The sequence below is a fragment of the Candoia aspera genome, chromosome 1 (genome assembly GCF_035149785.1).
Source record: "Candoia aspera isolate rCanAsp1 chromosome 1, rCanAsp1.hap2, whole genome shotgun sequence".
Lineage (NCBI taxonomy): Eukaryota > Metazoa > Chordata > Lepidosauria > Squamata > Boidae > Candoia > Candoia aspera.
In genome coordinates, this window is record NC_086153.1 from 71,496,141 (window position 1) to 71,519,842 (window position 23,702).

The following is a 23,702-nucleotide window of genomic DNA, read 5'->3' on the forward strand; positions in this document are numbered from 1 at the left end:
AAGAAGTATTGAACTACTCATCCTTCTCCTTCAGTGCATATCAAATTTCATTATCCTGCCTATTGACCCTGAGCATAACACAGTCCAGTTGCCCACTCTGTTCCAACAGTCAGCTCTAGAGATTCCCAGTACTAATTAATGGTGTTGTAGGACTTCTATAGGGACACGGTGGCACTGTGGGTTAAACCGCTGAGCTGCTGAGCTTGCCGATTGGAAGGTCGGCGGTTCGAATCCGCGTGACGGGGTGAGCTCCCGTTGCTAGTCCCAGCTCCTGCCAACCTAGCAGTTCGAAAACATGCAAATGTGAGTAGATTAATAGGTACCGCTTTGGCAGGCAGGTAACGGCGTTCCGTGTAGTCATGCCGGCCACATGACCACGGAACTGTTTACGGACTAACGCCAGCTCTTCGGCTTTGAAACAGAGATGAGCACCGCCCCCTAGAGTCGGACACGACTGGACTTAATGTCAAGGGAAACCTTTACCTATCTAGTATTTCTGAGAGGCAATTAATTGAACAAGCACTTATTATGTTTCCTTTAATAAAACAGGAGGAAACAATTTTGTTAAAAAATCATTCTGTACCTGAGAGAGCTTCATCTGCATGTGGGCAAAGACATGAAGAAAACCAACCACAGCATCCCAAAGTCTGCTATGTGCTAGACTCTGTTGATTACCTGTACATGGACCCTGAAAGAAAATCCACAATCCCAAAGAATAAGGTTTATACATCAGAAAAGTCACTGGGAGTGGCATATCAGTTGTTGTTGTTATTATTATTCTGAACATGAATATAATATAAATTTATCTTCTGCCACTGAACTATTACAAAACAGCAATAGGGCCAAGTAATAACAGCTTATACAACTTTTACACAAAAGTTGTTTTTCAGTGAATATGTGTTACTAAGCTCAAGTTAGAGCTCTATGGAAAATATATGAAAGCCAGACCTCCCAGTCACCTCAACAGAAAGGGCAAATTCCTATTGGCATTTACCCAGCCAAATAAAAGGCCATTATATTATAGAGATAGATTCATTTACATATGGAGTATACAGATGTATATATCCATTTATATCTGGAGTCAGAAATAAGCACTACATTAAAGTAGCTCTGTTTAATATACGCAAGTGACAAATTATCATATTGAAAATTTGACTGAATGTATAGTCCCATCTTAATAAAATTCCTTCATTTTATTAGCCATCTAAGAATTCCAAATAAAATAGCAGTGTTTTTAAATTTCATATTTGCCAAAAGTGCAAAATCTTAAAGAATGTAATAAAACACACACACACACACACCGTGTTAATGCTAATAAAATGTCACAAGCATCTTTGATTTTTAAAGATTTGAACACCAAGGGGACAACCTGGTTTTGTCCTTACTGTGTTTCATCAGGCACACAGAGCTATTACAATTAGTTTTAGATCTTTGAGAGTCAAAACCATCTACAGGAATGGAACTCTATATAATTGAATTGTATGAAGTACAATGGCCAAAGAGCAGGGGTGGATTTACTAGAAACTAATGAAGCTTGAGCTTCAGGGCACCTAATCCCAGAGGGGCCCCAGAAGCGACTTTAGTTCACATTGCTTAAAAAAGGTGGGTCTACTGTATGAGAAGGGTTTTTTTTAAATAATAATAATATAGTGAAATGAAATACAAAGTAATAGTTAAAATAAAAATTAAAAGGCTATTAAAGTATCATGTAGGCTAGCTGTAAATGAAAAAAAAACATTCAAATTAAGGATGTTTCATTCTAAATATATTTAATATAAAATAATTATATATAATTTAAAACACTATTAACATTTATGACAAAAATTAAAACTTTTATTAAAATTATTTATCTTAGGCATGTCATGGAACAACCCCACTGAAGAAGGTAACAGTGGTTACCCAGACCTCACTGCTGGTTGCAAAGGTGCTCCCATAACAGTTTAAGCTTCAGGGCCCCAAAAATGTAGGTCCGCCACTGCCTGAGTTCAGTACTAACTATAATGAATGTGTGTACCTGATGAGTCCCAATAAGAATGAAAACAGTTGTAGCCTGCTTCCTGGTGGTCAAGTAATGTGTAAAACTACAGGAATATAGACTGCAATAGTCACCCCTCTAGGATGGTAGGGTAATAGAACTGTTAGTATGAGGGCTTCACAACAGGTAACAGTTCTATCTCTCTAGTCTGAGAACTCAGCCAAGGGAGGTGTACACAACTTAACAATTTGACGTAATCCTAGCAGGCAGATATCTTACTTAAGTTACTTAAAAGTGCTAATTAAGTGCACTTTAATTAGCTCTTTTCCTCTCCAGCATTCATTCACTCCATCCAAACAAGCCCTTTGCATACAGTATGTCAACCATAGCTGTAAAGAGACTATTTTCATATTTGCTCAATATGTGGAAATTAAGAGGTGGCCGCTTGCATACCAGATCCTGCTCCCCTCCATTTGTCAATGAACATTTATTCCCAGTTCATTCATTAGATTCTTTTAGAGGTCCATCGGTCAGAAGTTCATGAAATGGCATGGAAAACCAATTTCTTACATTTACCTGAATATATTCTGTAAGAGTATTGAAGACCTGCTTTGCAACTTGAATAGCTTTAGAGAAATTACGTTGTCCTTGTTCATCGATAACTTCCTTTCCAGAATAATACCAATAGAAATCACTAATTGATTCCTAAAAATGGAAAAAAAATATAAAGCATATGGCCTCACTATTCATTCAAAAATATGCATCTGGCAAATTTGACAAAGAAATAAATGGTTCATAAATTCTCCAAAACTGCGAGACAGATTAATGTTACAAAAAATATCCTTTGTAAAGATCCCATCAGCATTAGAAATTCCAAGAAGGTCCACATGCACCTGGGATATTTAGGAGAATATAGAAAGCAGAAAGGGGGAGGGGGAGGATGGGAACTAACACTTGTGAAAGTTTTGTACATACTTCTAATACAGGGGAGGTCAGATAACTTTGATGGAGAGAATTCTGCAAAAGATGTCACAGGTGTACCTAGGGCAATTAAGCCTTCTTTATTTTATATTGCTTTCTTGTTCCTGTATTCCTGGTAGATTTTAGAAGGATAAAGGAAAGGAAGTAGGCCCTTATCAATCTTGCTTTTGGATACAAAAATATTCCACTGTGAGAAAATATATATACTAATAGTGTTACAAATAAGCAAAATATAATGATAGTGTAAAGATGTTTGTGTATGTGTGTGTGTTTCTGTGTGTGTGTGTGTGTGTTAAATGGTTTCTCATTTTTTTCCAATTTTACTTTTTTGGTCCAATTTCAAATTCAGCTTGCTAAGGAATAATTGAAAGGAAAAATTAAAGGCTCATGTGCAATTCTCAAAATATACACAAATGCCTTGTAGAGGGCAAACTCAGTTACAAAATTTAGAAAAATATGGATACTTATATATTGTCTAACTGCTTTCGGTTTCTGTTTAAATTTGGGTATTATTACTTGGATTAGATCACTTTAAAATGTGAAACTGAATAAATTTCCGTGTCTTCGTTAAAAGCTCCAAAACCTACCAATTAATGCCCATAAACTTATTTTAATTATTGGAAAAATAAAATAAATATTAATGAAAACTTACAGTAAGTGATATTTTACCTGAACTCTCAATAAATAATCCACGGTGGATATGATAATGTTGACAGTTGTATTATTACCAGTCTGAGTTCTCAAGTAATTCTGAAAACCTTGGAGAATAGAATGAGATTGAGTTAACATTTGTCCCAATCTTGAACTTCTTGAAAGCTATCTATCTTAACATGTTTTCTGATTATAGGTATTTAACTTTTTCAATATATTAATTAAACTTACCAACTAATCATTTTGTTTACAATATTAAACTTCCTTGGTTATTTTGGTATTCAGGAGCACTGGATGGAATAGGAGGAGGACAACACAAACCTGAATTATGCCCTTCACAAAGCAACTGAAGGAACCGGAAGAGGTCACAGGTGAATTCATCGTCCTGCATCACCTTTTCCCCTGTGGAAAAGTCAATGCCAATAAGTATCATGACCAGATGCCAAGTAACTTTAGAGTCTCACATATAGCACGTTCTGCTTAAAAATGTATAGACATAATGGAGTCTTGTAACATTTCCCCAGAATCAGTTCTAGAGTGTTCTTATTTGCAGGTAGATATGTTTATTCATTATGAGAAAAAAAGGTAAAATTTAAAAACGTATCTCCCAAAAACGTAGCAGCATGGGCTTGGCAATATTTTAGAAATTGTCTCTCATTTGAATTTTGAATTTTGAATTTGTGAATGTATAATATTTGGAAACTAACTTTTAGATGCAGGTAAAATGAGTTTCTGGAATAAGAATGTAATCTATTTAATCTATTAAACTAAATGGGGTTTTTCAATTTAATATAAGCATTTCAAAATTAACTACTGGAACTCTATTGTTGTAGGGTATAATCACAGAATCTTGAAAGCCTGTCAGAGTTTCCCTCTGCCCCCTCTTATACCATACAGGAGCAAGGTAGAGTTATTTTGAGTTTCTTTCTCACCCCCTTTTCTTTCCTAAGGCTAAGTTCATGTTTACTTAACCATCTTTGCATAGCTTCCTCAAGGTTATCTCCATAATCCTCTACAGCATCTTTACCATCAGACTCAGTCTCCCCTCCTAAAAGCAGATACGATATTGCCAAGTTGTTATGCGAGCTAACTACAGACTTACTCACCCACTCTTGCTTGACAGCTCCCTGAGGTCACCACACAAGCCTTGCCATGTAGAGTCAGATGGAGCTGGAAAGTCCCCCCTCCCTTCCTGTTGCCTGGCAACCCTGGAGAGTCTACTGTGATAGGAAACCCAGAGTCCCCTGCATCCTGGGCTTCACTGTATATTGATAGTGGTGGCAGATCAAAGGGACAAGCCTTATGCAGGAATTCTGGATGAAACTAATGTACAATACATGGGAAGTGGATATCTGTTTGGGAAGAAGATGATGACCCCACCTCCCAGCCGATCGCTTACCAGTCGATCGCGAAACGCCATTTTGTGGTCTTCTGGCTGTGACCAGCCATCCGGAGAACACATGGGATGATTCCTGGGGTTCTCCTTAATACTTCTGGGCTCCAAGGAAGCCTGCCTGAGCCCAAGAAAAAAAGCCGCTCTGACAGGTCAGTCCACAGACAGTGGAAAAAACCAGCTCAAGCCGCCATTGTTCCCACCCAAGCCACTCTGAAGCCAAAAGGGACCTCAAAGCTGCCCACTCCATTTCTATAGCACTAAGTTCTTTATGTTTGGATTTTACCAAAGAGAGGCTTTCTACAACAAAGAAATGTGGAATCTCTTGGTGACTCTCGTTATTTTTGAAAATTATTAACTTTGCAATTTGGCTTTTTATATATAATATGTTAAATTGAGATTTAAAGAATTTTATTTTTTTATTTTTTTTATTAAAGTAATTTTTGAGGAATATAAAACTTTCTCATCTTTGTTGAATCTGTGGATTGGAGTTCTGATCTATTTGCTTTCACTTTCCCATGGGAATGCTGTTTGTTATTACTTTTTATTTTCCTGATTGGCCACACTGGAGATAAAAAGGCTGGAGAGAGTGTTCAGTTACAGCATTAATGACTTTACCTTCCTGAGACACTAGAGGGCACCATAATCTATCTTACTGTTAAGAAATATGGAGGAAATTAATTTGATATTTAAAGATCTCTACAATGCTGTTATTCAAGTCCTGGGGCAGTTTTCAGACTCTGTGGAGTCCAAATTGTCACAAGAATCAAGAGAAACTGATAAAGCTGAAAACTACCTTAAGAGTAAAGTAGTTTCTCCAAAGAAAAAGATGAGAATTGATGACTTACGTTTAAATAGTCAAAGGAAAACTGAGTTGTCGAAAGTTGAAGTTAGGAAGATTGTGTTGCCACCACATCATGATCAAGAAAGAGAATTAAATTCTAGAGGCTGGAAGATTTTGGACTAATATTTGGGCTTTTTAAAGCAGGTTGTAGAATTTGAAATTGACAAGAACATAATACTGTAGATATGTAAATGCCTTGGTTTACTTTGAAGTGGGATAATTGTCTGAATGTGTTTATCAGGACAGTTTCTTAAAGGTTTGGATAATGCTGTAACTGAACACTCTCTCCAGCCTTTTTATCTCCGGTGTGGCCAATCAGGAAAAAAAAACTGGTTATGCTGTTTTGAAAATGCCTACATTTGTGGTAAATGCTTGGTTATTGTTTAAATGTGGTTATCAGGATGGTTTTTTAAGGGTTTAGATAAATGTTTATGCTACTTGGATAATTCTTATATTTTGGGGTAATGTTAGTTTAGTTGCCAGATAGGAGCAAATTATAGTGAAGGATAGTGTTTGTTACTAGATTCCAAATTATGTTTGAAGGGTTTTATATGTTTTTCTTTAATTGGGAGGGTAATTTTGTTTTAGAAGGGAATGTAATAATGAGAATTTAAATGCTTTATAGAAATAATGTTTACAATAATATGAATTGGTGTAAGGGATTGATACTGATTTATGTATATCTTTGTTATAGTAAGTCAGAAGTCACTTTGTAGTAGTTTGTGTTTTTTCACACCTTTTTAGTTCTGTTTCTTTTTCTTTGTAGGCTTCTTTGTTTCAATCTTTTCAGTGTTTATATATATTTTGAAAATGCTTTAATAACGTTTTCTAAAAAGGAAGTGGATATCTGTTGCATTTTCCTGCAACCTCTCAGATGTAGGGTGGCTTTTGTAGTGAATCAGATATTCAAAATATCTCCTCTTGCATCTAGAATCCAGAATACATTCCACTTCGTATTCCTCTTCCCCATACACCGGCCTCAGGGGGTGGGGGAGGAGGAACAGTTTTAGAATTTAAGTGCCATGAGAGCTCCTCACAAATAAGTAAAGCCCCAAAGGAATAACAGTCAAATCTCCATCAAAGCAGGCAATTGCAAACAAAAAGCCACAGGACTTATTTGCTGGGTAACTGGGAAGCAGCCACTAAATAATGAGTCCAGTTATTTATATGGGCAGGCAGAAGGTTAAAACCTAGTGGAAAGCCACATCAAATCCCCTGCCCCAGTCTTGTCACCCTCTTGTCCGTGTGCCTTTGCCAGATCTAGCTGTTCTTATAAGAAGAGCTGAGCAACCTGTCTTTCTTGTAGAAAGTCTGAAATGCAAGGAACAGTAGATGCTGGAGTTCTTGAGCAGAAGATTCAGGGATGATAGGTATAGTCTGCCCAAAAGGGAGACATGCCTATTGAGCTGCTAGACACAAATTCTTCAAGAGGCAACAGTTCAGCCCATTTGTCCTGTTGATAAGAAATGCAGCATCTCAAGCACTGATCCAATAATTGAGTCTCACACTGTGAGCCAGGATTATATGTCTATTATATGATATTAAAAACTGAAAGAGAGAACTGATGTTTCTTCTATAGCCATTCCAAAATCTTGTGATTTTTGCACACTTAACACTGGGTGGATTGCTACCTCTAAGAAATATCTCCATTGTTGGAAGGGTTCTTTTATCATAATTTCTTTCAGCTCTGGGAAGCAATCTGGTATGAAAGACACATGTTAAGGGAGCCTCCCCCCCACCCCACACACACACACTCTTCGAAGACTGGAAGAGATAATTCTTAACTCTGTTTTTGACACATCTATTTGCATAACAAAGAGACAAGATGTATCCATGGCTGGGGAAAAAGGGGATTTTTAAGTTCTGAAATGCTGCTTGCTCTTAAGTAGACAACTTCAGCTTGCATCATATTTTTAGATGTTGGGATAGTGGCCTTGTGGGCTCTGCAAAATTAAGGATGAAACTTTTGTACAAATTTGCAAAGCCCAGAAAATGCTGGACATTTCTAGATGCCTGTCATGGGAGTATAGGACTTTTCCAGGATCCATTTGTATCCTTCCTGTAGAGATCCAGTAATTCAAATAGTCCAATTGGAGAAGATCAAATGCAAATTTTTCCAACTTACAAAAAGTTTACATTTGCAAAGTCACCCTAAGATATTTCTAAAGTGAGTCTCATGCAAAGATGGGTCTTCTGAAAAAAAAATCAGTATATCATCCAAATACACCACTAGATATTTGTCAAAAAATCAGAAAATATTGCATTCATGAATTTGAAGAAGACTGCAGCACAGTTAGCCACACCAAACAGCATTATTGAGAATTCCAATTTGCTATATCTGATATCAAATAAAGTTTAATATTCATAGCCCACTTCCATTCTGATCAAGTCCAATTTTTTGAAAATATCTTTTGAAGGCATTCCCATAGGTCTGAAATAAGAAGCAATAGTAGTGATCCCTAAAAGTTACACTGTTCAGGAGTCTATAGTCATGCACAATTCTAAAAGAATGATCACCCTTAGAGATTAAAAATGTAGATTCAGCTGCTGGAGATTTAGGAGGGTGAATAAAACCTTTCTTCAGATTATCATCCCAAATGCCTTCAATATTGCTAACCCTTGAGTAGACATGGGATACTGCCTCATAGCTGGGACCTGGTTCCTTGCGTCAAGTTGATGGGACAGCCACATGTTTGATGACAAGTCCATGTAGCTGCCTCATCTCCAAAAACAAGAGCAACTATGTGTACTTTTCTGGCAAAGAACTGGACTCAGAATGCTGAGCAGGAGAGCTTGCAAACAGTACCACCGACATCTTTGAGATGGAAAAGGAATTGTTCCTTACTCCCACTGAAGATCTGGATTATGGCTTTGCAGCCAATCAATGCCCAGCACAATGGGAACTTATAAGGAAGTTGCGATACAGAGTGGCAAAAGTTCTGTATGATCATTTATTGTCAGTTGTAAAGGTGTTGTGTGTTGTAAAATAGGACCAACTTATAGATTCCTCTGATAACTGTGTTGGCAATTTAAAATATTGCACATTGGTTCCATCTATGAAATTGGCTATTGCACTGACGTCTACAGCTAGGACCTTATACCTCCTTTACTCTTCTTCAAAGGGTCCAATCAAAATTCTTAAGGGCTATATTCCAGTAGCATTCCAAATGTAGTATTTAGGAGGGAAGCATGGCTGACTAAAATTGAAATGGGTGCAGGAGATGTATAATAGCACACTGGCTGTTTCCCCCCCCCCCCCCACAGGTTTGAGTTCTTTCCTTATTGAGGACAACTACAAATCAGTATGGACCAGGACAAAACTCCAACATCTTGGCTTTTCCAGGAAGGGGTTCTTAATGATAGACTATGAACATGCACTCTGTGCACTCAAACAACATATCAAAGACTTGGAAGCCCAACAGGCCCACTCTGCTCTACCCAAGAATGTACTTCTGAACAGTCAAGCCCCCTTTTACAAACCAGCAATATACTTACATCATACAGTATAACCATAGTCAAATTCCAAAGAGTACCAACTTTAGCACACTTCAACTCTCTCCCCACAGCAGTTTTGGAGGGCCAATACAAAATTGTTCTTTGTGAGCTAAGACTGTGACCCTGTGGACAAGGGGCTATTGAAACTACAGCTCATGCCTGTACCCATTACAGGTAGTCCTCATTTAACAAACTAATTGGAAGCAGCAACTTTACCACTAAGTGAAGTGGTGGCTAAGTGGGAAATCACATAACTGTGACTGTGCTTTCTGGCTGGAAAGAGACAAGACTACTCAGTTTCACACTTTTGAGTTTTGTTTGCCTCCTAACCACTCCCCTGCCGTTTGGAACGCTCAAGAGCCTGCTTACTGACTTGTACACATCAAAAGCAATGCGATCATGCTGCAGCCTGGGCATGGATGGATGGATTACTGCAACACACTTTACATGGGGCCACCCTTGAAGAGTATTCAGAGGCTTCAGCTGGTGCAAATGTAGCGGCACGGGCAGTTATGGGTGCCAGTCATTTGGCACATGTGACACCTCTGCTCTGTGAGCTGCATTAGCTACCAGTATGCTTCTGGGAACAATTCAAGGGGCTGGTGGTTATCTTTAAAGCCCTTCATGGCTTGGGGCCAGATTACTTAGGGACCATCCCTCCCCAGTGGTGTCTATCTGTCCAATTCGATCTGCAGGAGAGGCATACTCCAGGTCCCATCTGTGAGAGTCATCTGTTGGGATGCGGGAGGAAAGCCTTTTCTGCCATGGCACCCACCCTCTGGAATATCATTCCTCCAGAAATTAGACTTGCCCCAACCCAGCTGGCCTTTCGCAAGGCACTGAAAACCTGGCTTTGCCATTGAGACTGGGGCCCTGATAGCATGGGTGAGTTTGTGTCATGGCTTGTTTGACTGTTTGTGAGTCTTCTCAGCAGCTATTTTTATGTTATTTTTGTTGTTTTTAACTCTGGTTGCTTTTTATTGTTTTTATTCTGTTTTAATTGTAAGCCACCCAGAACCAGGTATATGAGATGGACAGCCTACAAATTTACTAAATAAATAAATAGATAAATAGATTGGACCTATGTAAAGAAAACAGCCTCTTTTACATTGTGTGGCGTGCAATGGTTATGGCTATATACTCAGAAAAGTCAAAGACTTAAATAAAAGCTTCTTTACACATTGCAGTTTAGCTAAAATATTGCCAGTGCCCATGCTACTGTTCAATGGCATTATCACACATACAGATGTTTGTTTCTATCATGGACCATTTGAGACTGGGATGTGTTTAAAGAAAAGTAATGTGTGGTAGAAATAAAAAGTGGTGGGTGTTGTAATTTCTTGAAAGTGCTTAAATGGCAGTTTATTCATTATCTCTCCTTCCCAAGGTCAGCAGGAATTCCCTGGAAATATTTCTCACTATCTCTTTTGTTACCCCAGATTTTGGTCACATAATATTTGGATTTAATGCATATACCAAAAGCCATTCTATCCTAATCATGGTCTTCTATACTGCTAATTATTTTTTCCAAGTTGCTCCTCCTTACTTTTGTTTTAAGGCACCTTCTCACTTACAATTATAAATATTTAAAAACTGTTAATCGTATGCACATTTCACATTATATATAATGAGGGGAGAAAATCATTTGTGAACAAAAGAGAGAAGATGTTTACAGTGTTGCCCACATGCCAATCAACTAATTTATAATATTCCAGAAATGCCCCAGAGAAAGGAACATATTTCTGAAATGCCTCAGGCCTAAATAAAATCTTTTAAGCAGAGACTTGGAACCCTCTCTCTTTTGTTCACTTCAGGGTCTGCACTCTTCTATTTCAGTTGTGGCTGTTAACAATGAGCAAATAAAGTAATTTTTTTTCATTCCATAATCTAAATGTGATTAGCATTGGAAATACACCTATAGGTGGTTCTGTTGCTATTGTAAATGCTCAGTTGATTCATCCTGTAATGGTGAATTTATCTGTGAAACAACTTATAAACATTCTAAATTGCAGAAACACATTTTCCAGAAGCAAACTGCAGCCCTTTAATACCTTTACTGCAAGATTGTTACTGCAAGAATTACCAACAAATACATTATATCAATGAATTTGTTTTTATTTTATTGTTTCACCAATAACAACTAGATCAGAATGTGTGATATTTTTGACAATAACCTCAAATATTCTTAAACAGTGCATAAAGTTGTGGGAATCCACTATCAATAAGTATGTGGTGACAGAAGTTATTTCTTATATGGGATCTCCTTGGAATGTCATTGATGCTCTGGGACTAAGCCATTCTTTCAAGGAATGGGATGGGGCTAACACTGGAAAGCAATATTATGACTGAAATTAGTTCTTTCAATCTTAGGCTGAAATAATAACAAGTAAGCATATCAACCTGAACTCAGTGGAATGTGTATATTTCATGTTCAATATATTTCTTGTATTAATTTAAATTATTAGCAATTTCAACTTATTTGATAGTTAACATTTAAAACTTTATCTTTGGTATCTTCATTACAAAGTTCAGTATAATCCAGATGTTGTAAAACAAGGAAACAAAACATCAGAAAGATAACTTTTAAGAAGTATCTCAAATACGTTATTTGTTAACAATAGTAAATGACTGAAAGGAGAGAAAAATGCACTTTCAAGCTTATCGTGATCTATGAAGATGTCATTTAAATTGTAAGAAGTAAATGAAAATGTAACAAATTAATGTAAATCAATGTATACCTTTGGTTTTGAACCTTTTTTCCCCATTAATAACCATAACAAGTAAAACATAACACATAAAGAAAATGCAACATTTACTACATCACAAAAACAAATCAGATACATATCTGGTAAAGAACTATCAATGTTTTACCAGTGGGGGGTCCAGCATTAAGAACATGAAGCATGGTCACAGTGAGTGAGGATCAGAATAAAGAGATTCTTGGTACAGGGGGCAATAAAAAGGGCACAACTGATAATACATCTTGAACCAGTTAAAAAGCCTATATTTAAGACTATCTGAAATACTTATCACCTAGAAGGAAAGAATCCATAATTTTAAACAAACAAGTTATACCCTCTTCCAAAATCCAGTAAGATATATTCTATTCCATTGCTTACAGATTTAAAATATCTCTCAACTTTAAAAAAAGGTATGTCATTTAAACAACAACATAGTATCTAGAATATTCATACTTTTCATTTTAAGAAAAAGTTCTGTACAGTTTACTGTAACCAGTGGTTCAGCTGGTGGTATTTATTACTACTACTGATATCCTACCTTTCAGATCCCACCAGGGTGGCTTACAAGTAATGTCAACTATTATTAATACTAGAAATAATATCTATGGGAAAAATAAATATTTTCATCTCTTTTTCTCTCTCTCTTCAGGAATCATTTCCATAGAACAGTTGGAGGTAATGACCCTGTTCGAAGGGAGGAAGTAATCCAATGGACTAAACTGATCTTCATCTCCCTTACTCCTTCTCTTGGGATCTCCTGGGACCTCTTCTACAAAGCAATAAGATCAGTATCACTGGAGCCCATAAATTATCAACCAATACATGTGAGAATATGCTGTGCTATAGGCACTGTCTCTGCATATACATCCCATATCCTCTTTCCAATATTAAAGCATTTAAAGCAATGAGGAAAACTATTCATGAAAAAATTCATTATCTATCCGAAAACTATGATTGATTCATTGATTGATTGAGATAGAGAGGGAGAGGGAGAGGGAGAGGGAGAGGGAGAGGGAGAGGGAGAGGGAGAGGGAGAGATGCCTTTGAGTCAATGCTGACTCCTGGCAATTGCCTGACTAGTCCCTGCAGTGCTCTTGGCAAAATTTCAGAAATGGTTTGCCCTTGCCTCCTTCCTAGGGCTGAGAGAGAGTGACTGGCCTAAGGTAACCCAGCTGGCTTTGTGCCTAAAGTGGGACCAGAACTCAAGGTCTCCCAGTTTCTAGTCTGATGCTTTAACTATTACATCAAACTGGATCTCTATTTATAATTACTCTTTTTAAATAATGTCATACTTCGAATCTTACAATAATTCAGTTCGTAATAATATTATTATTGTTGATAGTAGAAAAATAGCTGAAAATTAATAACTCATTAGCTGAAAATTAAGCATTTTTAATTTCATATGCCTTTGATTTCATAGATAGTTGCCTGGGAAGTAAGTTTCTTTAAATTTAATGGATTTTTTTCAACTAGACAAACATAGCACCGTACTGAACTTTCTAACTGAAATCAATGATATTTCAACGTTTTTATCTTCATCTGCACAGTGTTCAACTCTGGTTATGGCTGAGCTTTGCTACTGAAGCTTGATTTACCTAAATGGAGATGAATTTCTAAGAACAAGTTACCACAGAGGAATGACTGAGGTATATACTGAAGGTTCCCTTTCACAAAAGATTCTCACAAACTTACTTTTCACCTCTCTTATGAATAATAGACTAGGAGCCTTGCCAGGTCTACTAGAGTTTATTTCTGGTGAAGGAACTGATGATTTAAGATTAGGACTCAGTGAAGCACATTAACATCAACAATGTTGAAAAACAGTTTTATCAACACGGTTACAACTGGTTATCATGCATGAATTCCGTTAATGTTTACAGTGTAAAGGTAACTGTTTGTCACAAAACATCCCCTTTCTCCCCCACCACCAAAGTCAAGTCTGGATCCGCCACTGATTTCCTATGTTGGCACAAACTAATGCAGCCATAAAGCCACATTAAAAACACAACAGAAATGCTACAGGAAGACCACAGCACATGGTGGATTTTAATGTCATATGCACACATTTTATTTACAACCAACCATCACAAATACTGGGCCCACTAAGAAAATAACACCACCAAATGAAGCAGAAAAAAAGAGGAAAACCAAAAAGCTTGCTGCTCTTACATCTAGTGTGCCAGTTACTGTGCATATCCTGAGAAAGGGAGGAAAAACAAAGATGTGGGGAAAGTTGGCATACAAACAGAACTTTGGAGAATACAACCATGATCATAATAATAATAATAATAATAATCCTACTTTAAATTTCTAAAAATAAAAACAAACTGCATGCTGCATGGTGTTCAGGAGCTGTACAGTGCTGACACAAAGCTTACAACAGGAAAAAAAGAAAGTCAATTACTGTGTAATAATTACCACGCTCATGAGTGATGACTGAGGAAGGGTAAGACAGGACATTGATTTCAAAGAAAAGAAAATGGGAAAAAAGAAAAAAGTGAGAACTTGTTTCAGAGTTAAAAAATATACTTAGCATTGCTTTTGGTAACATAATTCTCCATGAATCAAATCAAAAGTTCAATTTAAGTACATACATAAAAATGTAAAGAAAAAATAAAAATATTTTGATATCAGAATAATCATTCAACACAGAGAGAAAGAAAAGAGAGAGAGATGCATGCTGTACTCTATTTTATAATATATGCACAGGTTCCAAAGGAAAATAAACTTCTTCAAATGAAAATCTAAGAGTTACGATAAATAACTATAGAAAAATATATGTGAAGAGAAATTATATTTCCATTCTCAAAAACAGGTTTTGGTAACCAACAAAATGAAGCAAATCTATGGATAACTGGAATACCAAAACTTACTCATATGAGCTGACTTCCACTCAGATGAGTAAAAAAGAAGAAAAATAAATAAAAACTTGCTAAATTAAATACTGGAGTATAGCTAATGACAAAAATTTACAGAATCAATTTAAAAACCTTTAAAAGTTCATATTCTTTTAACTTGATGAAAACACCAAGCTAATCAAAACAATACCAAGGGAAATGATTGCAGGGAAATTGCCAAAATATATGAAATTGCCTAACAGAATAGTAAATAGTCAAGTTTTCCCCCTTATTTTGAAGAATAAACATAGGAAAGGATTTGCTAAAGTATATAACAGAAGAAATTATGATTGTGAATAAATAGAAAGGATGGTGGTTTGGTAACAACTGATCACAGAGAAAACGCACAAATGATTCTAGACAGAAGCAACAGATTTATACAACAAAATAATGACAGTGGAAAAGTCGATGAAAAGGTAGAAAAGGTGAACTGGTTCAAAAGCAAAAGTTTTGATACTTTTTTTAAAAAATCAGTAATAAAGAATTAGTGGTCCTCCAGATGTTGCTTAACCTATTTCTACTAGCCCATGAAGCATGGCTAAGGAATTCCAAGAGTTACTGTCCTGCAACATCTGGAATGCCACAAGTTCTCTAACTCAGTTTTAAACAAAAGAACTTCAAGAGCAGCATTTAAATCACTTCCAAGCAAAAGTATTTCATAGAGAAATCATCTTTCTGTGTGTGTGTGTGTGTGTGTGTGAATCAGAAGCTTTCCACTGGTTAAAATAATCTCAGGCAGATGATTTCTTATCCCCGTAAAACTATAAACAGGTTATAGTTTACAGACTTGGACTTACTATATGCCATTCAGTCTTTTTGGAGTTGGACAGCCTTAACAAATCCATTAAAATAATAAATAAATAGAATATAAAACTTCAGCCACCTAAGTGTGTAGAATTGGCTATGACTACACAGGTTCCCCTTCCAAGGAGATTATCTGGGTGGAAGACAATTCATTCCATTATACAATCATTGTCTCGTATGTGCCACACACTAGCAAGATTTAATATTCCGCCATCTGTGCTAGCATATTCCAGTCCAAGAGAGATTATCTTCCTGCCAGTCGAGGGAAATCAAATTTGCTTCGCATGTCTTACTGTGCTGTCTGTTTTACACAATGAGGTGCTCAGACTTAATAACCTTGTTGTTAAACTGTCCTGGCTAGTCCGATGTGGAGAAAACTCATTTCATTTTGGCCAATGTCTCTGCAGAAATATCTGGAAAAGTAGCCAATTTTTATGCCTTGCTAATGCCAGCTGGGAGGGCAACTGTGTATGTCTTTCAGTCATGAAATATTAATAATCTCCATATGCCAATTTCTTTCATGTCATGTAGGAGACTAACAAGTTGTCTTCGATTCTTATGAAAGTTTAATCTTTTTAAACTCTTTAATTGTCCAACCTTTTATTGTGCTTGTTTTATTTCTTAGTTTGGACTGGATGTTCTGTTGACAGCTGGCCTATGATCACAAAAAAAGCTAAGCTAAAGCTATAATTATTCTTATTTAGCGACTTTAAAGGTGTCAAGCAAAAAAACTTTTTGGTTAAGAAAACTGTACCTGATCCTTCTTCTGTTACCATTCCAAGGCCTTCTGCTTTATTCTGACGTTCAAAAGCATTTAGGTCAAGAACACTATAATGAAACATACACTGTAGTTTTAATCATAAACATTCAATTTTATTTTAAGATATAAGCAGGACATTTCTGCTCATTTACACTGCATATAACTGAGTTAATACCAGTAAAGTCTGAATGTATTTCATTATATGGCAGAAACACTTATTTAGCTCAGCAAGGAAGAATAACATCACTTTTTATTTTCATGTTATTTTCAAAGACATGAGCTTCAACTTAAAAAAATTATTTAAGACTCATGCCTTCAGATAAACAAAATTAGTCATGTTTACAGTAAAAAAATGTCTTTTTTAGAAATGATATTTTTCTGACAGTGTACAGGGAGGACATTTTTGATGTAGAATTAGTTCTCACAAGGAAACTGGAAGCTCATCTGCATTTCCCGTCTTCACAACACACACTAGCCACTTGGCAGGCTTCAATAGGCAAATTGCCCTGAAAACCTGCTGTAGATCATATTTCTCTCAAAGCAAATGGAGAACAGTCTTTTCTTACAATAAAGAGTACAGGTGTTTGGGGAGGGGGGCAAATAAAAAAAGTCAAGATGGTGGTCCACCCTTTGTAAGTGAACATATACAATACTGCAACTTCAGTTGTACAGCTGCGACTACCATCATGACGTGCCACTGAAAACAAAATCATCAGCACTTACCTGCTGTATCATAGCAATGAACTAGCTAGACAAATTACAAAAATATGTCCACCTAACAATGGGAATATTCACTGTTTTTTATTTTTGGTGGTGGTGGTTTTTATAAATCACATTGTTCAAATTGGGAGACCATCTAAATTTTTAAAATAAACAAATAACCAAACTCAGAGAAATTTAGAGTGAAATCTCCCACTTCCCCATCCCAACCTTTGGGCTGCTTAGAATAAAAACATTAAAGAAATGATTGTGGTACAGCACATTAAAGTAATGAGCACTTTATTGTTAAATATGCATAGAAGGGGAGTGTTTCTGAGGTGCTGAAAAGGAAAAACATACTTTTGATTGACACTGCATTGGGGGAATCTCTCCCACCACCACCACCCCCAATATTTTGGCATCAATATTCTGACACTAATTCCTTCCATCAGGATATCATTACATCTTAGGAAACAGTCTGTCTTTTAAAAAAAAATCATTGAACTATATTGATATTCTATGATTTTGAAAGTCATTGAGCATACTATTCTTTGGTGGACTGTTTTGTACTGTAGCTTATTCTTTTTTTTTTTTGCTTTACTTTTCAAATTAATAGGATTCCTCTAGGCATGCAAATATACTCAATGTAAAATAACAGACCCAGGAAAATCAGTGTTTGCATATTTACTTGCTTTTTTGTTTGTTCATTCATTCATTCATTCATGCATTCATTCATTCATTCATTCTAAAACTTTCTGTGCCTCTCCATTCCTTATTGGCTCTGAGCAGCTGTTTATGATGTAATAATATAGGGTTTGAAATAAAATAGTATTTATTCTCTTACCTGCAAGACTGCATGAGACCAGCAAGGCTCTGAAAGAAGCCTACATCTTTTTTGTCCTTGAGGTAGTCAAGCATTTTCTACAATAAAACATTTTGGTACAAATATAGATACAAACTGGGTTTTGTTTTTTTTTTGCTTTTAGACACAACATCCCCAAAATTTAACCCAGGCAGTTCTAGGTAGTAATACTGCCAACTCTTAAGGAGGCAGGCAAGAGGCTCTAGGTCTCTCCCTACCATCCTGTCTGCTTCTTCTTTCAACTTGGCCAATGCCAGTATTGCTTCTATCACCTTCTTCACCACTGTTGTCCTTCCACTGCCTTTCCGCCATCCCTGGCATTAATTTTGATTTTTTTTTTAAGTTAGTGGCAAGTTGGTCCAATCAGATTGTGCCCTTATTGGTTTGTATCCCAAGGCAGAATTTGATTGCTTTGGGATCAACAATCTCAACAGGTGGCCAGTGTAGCACTTTTAGAGGTAGCAGCAGCAGTGATGCCCTGAGGTCATTTGATGCCCTCCTTGATGCAATGTCCAGCATTGTGTCCCACTGTATTGTAAGAACAATAGAAGTATACAGTTCCATTAAAAAAACACAGAATCTCAGCAAAACTCATCTCATCCCCATTACATAGACCCGTCCCACCTGATCATGCAGAGAGGGCATGTTATGGACCCTGTCTGTAAGAGAATTCCATTTGGCAGGGTCCAGGAAGCGGGCCTTCTCTGCAGTGGCTCCCGCCCTTTGGAACATTCGGCCCCCGGAAGTGAGGCTAGCCCCCTCGCTCCTGGCCTTCCAGAGGAACCTGAATACCTGGCTCTGCCACCTTGCTTGGGGCAGGAAGGGGACTAATTAGTCTTGGGGATGGCTGGTGTCTTAGGGTGCTCTCCACATACATACGAACTAAATTAGATCTTTTACCAGCATCTGGATTTTATTTTTCATTTTTCATTTTTTATATTTATATTTCATATTTGTATTTATATTTATATTTTATATACTATTTATGGTTATTGTTTTTAACTTGTTAGCTTTATTGTAAACCGCCCAGATTCCCTCTTCTGGGAGGAGATGGGCATCTGGTAAAATTTGAAAAATAAATAAATAAAATAAATAAATAAATCACAAATTTAAAAACTGAACCTAAGGCTTTAAGGCTTTTAAAAGAGAAATGTAGGCTCCAAGATGAATGCAAAAAGGCATCTGGCAATAAAATGGTGCCAGACTGAATTTGCTAGAGGTAGTATTCCAGAGTTGGAGCATCATAACTGAAAAGGACTTATTTTCTGGTTGTCTATTTCAGCATAAAGATAGAGGAGGACACGAAATCTTTTAAAAAGCTACGATTCTGGTTCCTCAGAAAGAGGCTAGTCACTACTAAATTAATCACAACCCTAGCTATCAGCAAAATATGAATTAAATAGATCCAGAAATCCTTGTCACTGAAAAGAATTCATTTTAAATGTCAGAAAAATTACCTGCTGAACAGTTGAATTTCCTCCGTTCAAGACAGCAATCCCAAGTTTGAGGGTGGCTGCAACCATTGGCCCCATTTCACCTGCAAAACAAAAATTTACTTTGTAATGAGAGAGATTAAGTGTGTGTGTGAGAGAGAGAGAGGGAGAGAGAGAGATTTTCTTTTAGAAAAGGATTCCAATTCCAATGTTGGGGCTTCCTGTGGGGAATGGCAGACTGAGCAGTACTGCTTTTTTAAGCAGCGCTGACGGCGCAGCATTTTCTGGGTGCAGGCTGGGTTCCTACAGCCTGAAGAATTCTCTGGGTAAGGAGAACCCAGGAAGTCACCCATTTTGTTCTCTGGACAGCATTTTCCTGTGGGGGGGTCATGGAACGGAGTCCCTGCGATCAATTCGTGATTGAGAATGCTGGGAGGCACGGATGTCATCAAGATTGGGGCTGCACCGAAGCTGTAAAATGGACACTAAATCTTGCCACCCCCATTTCTAAACCACCAAGGGTTTTTTTTGTTTATTTTTTACCGAAGAGAGGCCTTTTGCAACAAAGAGATGCAAAGCTCTTGATGATTTTTATTATTTTTGGAATGTATTAATTTGGAAAATTGGCTTTTTTAATATTTAAATTCTAATATTGGGATTTAAAGATTTTTGCTGTTTTGTTACCATTTTCATAATGTTTTGAGGATTATAAAAGATTTATCTACTTTATTGAATCTGCGGAACTGAATTTTGAGCTATCTGCCTCTGCTTTCCTGCGAGAATGGCTCTTGTTTACATCTTTTTTCTCCTGATAACACACTGTGGAGAGACCTGGAAGAAATGAAAGCGATCTTTAAAGAACACTGTCTTGACATCACCCAAGCCCTGGATTGTCTCCTAGAACTTGTGGAGCCTAAAGCCTACTAACAACTTGAAAAAGAAGACAAAAGTGACAACTACTTTGAGAGTAGTGCTCCTTCTTTAAGGAAGAAAATGAAGATTAACGTTTCCAAGTCAAAAAGTGAAGGGAGAAAAATTGGACTGTGGAAAGTTAACATTGATTCTGAAGAAAGAAGAGTTTCAGGTGCAAAGGGAGAGATATGATTGGCTGAGTTCCTGGAAAACTGAGACCGAGAATCAAGGCTGGCTGCTGAATTTGAGACCTGTAAGGGGAAAGCTTTGTGTGTAATACCGAGATATGTAAATGCCTCAGTCTATTTTGAAGTCGGATAATTGTTTAAATGTGTTATCAGGATGGTCCCTTAAAGGTTTAGACTGACGTTTTTGTTTTGGGGATAATGATTTTACCTTGGGTGAAAGGACATTAACCAATATAGACAATTTATTTTTTGTTATTCTAGTAGGCAGAGAGGAGTAAAATTTTAGTGAAGTAGGATAATATTTCAGTATTTGCTTATTAGGTGAATAGTTATGTTAGAAAAGGTTTTTTTTAAGAGGGAGAGAGAGTTTGTTTTAGAGGAGAATGTCATATAGAGATGGAAATGCTTTATAGAAATAATGTTTATCTTAGTTTAAATTACAGTAAGAGATTGATAATGAGTTATATATATCTTCGTTGTAGAAAGTCAGAAGCCACCATGTAATAGTCTTTTCTGTATTTTTGCACTGTTTTAATTTTCTTTTTTCTTGTAGTATTCTTTGTTTCATTCTTTTTAGTTTGCATGTATTTTATGTATATGTTGAAAAAATTAATAAAGCTTTATAAAACAAAAAAAGGAAAGGATTCCAATGCTGATTTAAAATATGTGAATTTGTGTGTATGTAGGTAGATCTATGAAGGGACGCGGTGGCGCTGCAGGTTAAACCGCTGAGCTGTCGATCGGAAGGTCGGCGGTTCGAAACCGCGCGGCGGGGTGAGCTCCCGTTGTTAATCCCAGCTCCTGCTCACCTAGCAGTTCGAAAACATGCAAATGTGAGTAGATCAATAGGTACCGCTTCGGCGGGAAGGTAACGGCGTTCCGAGTCGTCATGCTGGCCACATGACCCGGAAGTGTCTATGACAACGCCGGCTCCAAGGCTTAGAAACGGAGATGAGCACCGCCCCCTAGAGTCGGATTCGACTGGACTTTACGTCAAGGGAAACCTTTACCTTTACCTTTAGGTAGATCTATATGTATGTATATTAGAACATAGCTCATTTTTAAATTTTTCTTTCTTTCCAGTCTTTCAGTATCCTCTGTACTCATCCATCAGATACCAATTCAAAAATAATTATATTTTCCAACTTAGTATTTTCTCTTGAGTTTTACAGATTTTCTGCTCAGTCTGTCCAGGTGCACCACATATACAGAGAAGGAGCATTGGACTAAATTCTTAGGGCTAAACTAGAGTTAGCATTAATTTCAATAATTCCACCAATATGTTCATTTATGCCTAAGAGAAGCAACTGAGCAGAAGCTTCAGCAGCCTAAGTAGGATATATAACATCAATCTATTTCTCATTTTGCCACAGTCCTAATAAAAACTGCCTTTCCATAGCTGTTTTACATACATTTCAGTGAAATTTTCCACTGGGAAATGTAAAATCAGCAGAAAAGTCCTTGGGTGAAAACATATAAGGTTAACTTACCTTTGCTGGCACTAATTGTCTGCAGGACCATTTCAGCAGCTCCCCGATCATGGAGTCTTGCTTGCTGGTACAGGAGTTTTTGCTTTTCCATTTCTTTTTCCTGAATAGAAATCCCAACCGTTTAAGTTGAGGCCTTTTCCTAATATCTTTGCTATGTAATTTTTTCATACCAGAGGGCTCTATTGCAACTTCAAATTGAAAACAATCGACATGGTGATATAATATCAGTCATCACTTTTTCCATACATCTGACTAAACAGGCTTTAGAGTAGATTTTTCGGTATGAACTTTAATAAGCATCAGATTTACGGTTCATATATATATATACTTTTTCTCAAAAGCCTTTATACTACTTAGGGTTGACCTTTTCATATTACCTGAAGGAGAATCTTCAGGGAACTCTGTGGCCCAGCAGATGTTGCTAAATTACAATTCACGTAACCTCAGCCGCATAACCTCAGCAACATCTGGAGGGCCATATATTCTTACCCTGCATTAAAATATGACATAACCTGGGAGTTGTGTAATACAGCCAGTTCATGATTCTTAAATGACAAACTTTATGACAGAAGAATATTCCATCAGGACCTATTTAATAAAATGCAGATTTATGGAACGTGTAAAGGTCAGATTGCATAACTTGCACATTTTATACTTCACCTTTATATTTTTACAATTCTGACTAAAAATTAGCCAGTAAGCAATGAGCATTTAAAATACTTTAAGTTACTATGCAGAATTGTAGCAAATTGTCATGCTAAAGTATCAAGATATAATTCTAGCTGACCTTTGACTTTAGAATAATAGTGTACTGCCAGAAAAAATTAAAATTATAATAAAAGTTGCATAGAGCCTCATAAGACCACAATAAATCTACATCAACAGCATGACACTGTCAAGTAATATCAAATCTGAAAACACAGCGGCCAAATTATGTACAATCTAAAGTAGTTGCAGTACACACAGGCAGGTAGGTCGTTTGGCTGCCATAAATGTTCCAGTGTTTCTCAAACTTGGCAACTTTAACTTCCAATTTGAGTTGAAGTCCATACCTCTTAAAGTTGCCAAGTTTGAGAAACACTGATACAATGTAAAGAACCCATAAACACATAGGTAGAAGAGGTTAAAACAATGAGGACTTGTGGCTATCCAACATTAAAAACCTAAATATTGAGAGACAAGAAAGGACTGTTTTTTAGTAAATGAGGGGAAGTCCCTAATGTAGCTTAAACAAAAATTCCTATACCCACTTATCTGGGAATAACCTCAATTAAATAAAGTAGACTTGAATTCCAAGTAAATATGTAGGTGATAGGGTTACAAATCAATCATAATTGTATCCAGAAACTTTTTGCTGAAGCAAAAATGTGTTTTTTCAAAATCATAATATAGGAGCAAAATGCATTATGAATTTTCTTTCCTCAAACTATTGTTGAGGATATCTATGACTGAGCATTATTACATGTTATAAAAATATGAACAAAATATAGGTAAGAACAAAATGTCAGTGCTGATTTTTCTGCCATGATCAAAAAGTTTGCCTTCTTGTTTAAACCTCTTCTTGTAAAATATTTTTT

The 23,702-nt window shown here is 36.6% G+C and overlaps 1 protein-coding gene across 1 annotated transcript in view; it reads right to left on the reverse strand.

The window, feature by feature from the left end:
* The window catches only part of RYR2 (ryanodine receptor 2), a 258,198-nt gene that overhangs the window by 36,166 nt on the left and 198,330 nt on the right, over positions 1 to 23,702 (reverse strand). The window contains exons 81-89 of the mRNA XM_063292172.1: positions 22,126 to 22,225; positions 19,560 to 19,639; positions 18,085 to 18,161; positions 16,536 to 16,609; positions 14,499 to 14,516; positions 3,929 to 4,009; positions 3,626 to 3,714; positions 2,552 to 2,680; positions 584 to 688 (exon numbers count right to left, since the gene is read on the reverse strand). Of these exons, the coding sequence (XP_063148242.1) occupies positions 584 to 688; positions 2,552 to 2,680; positions 3,626 to 3,714; positions 3,929 to 4,009; positions 14,499 to 14,516; positions 16,536 to 16,609; positions 18,085 to 18,161; positions 19,560 to 19,639; positions 22,126 to 22,225 (753 nt within the window). The remainder of the gene's footprint in view (positions 1 to 583; positions 689 to 2,551; positions 2,681 to 3,625; positions 3,715 to 3,928; positions 4,010 to 14,498; positions 14,517 to 16,535; positions 16,610 to 18,084; positions 18,162 to 19,559; positions 19,640 to 22,125; positions 22,226 to 23,702) is intronic.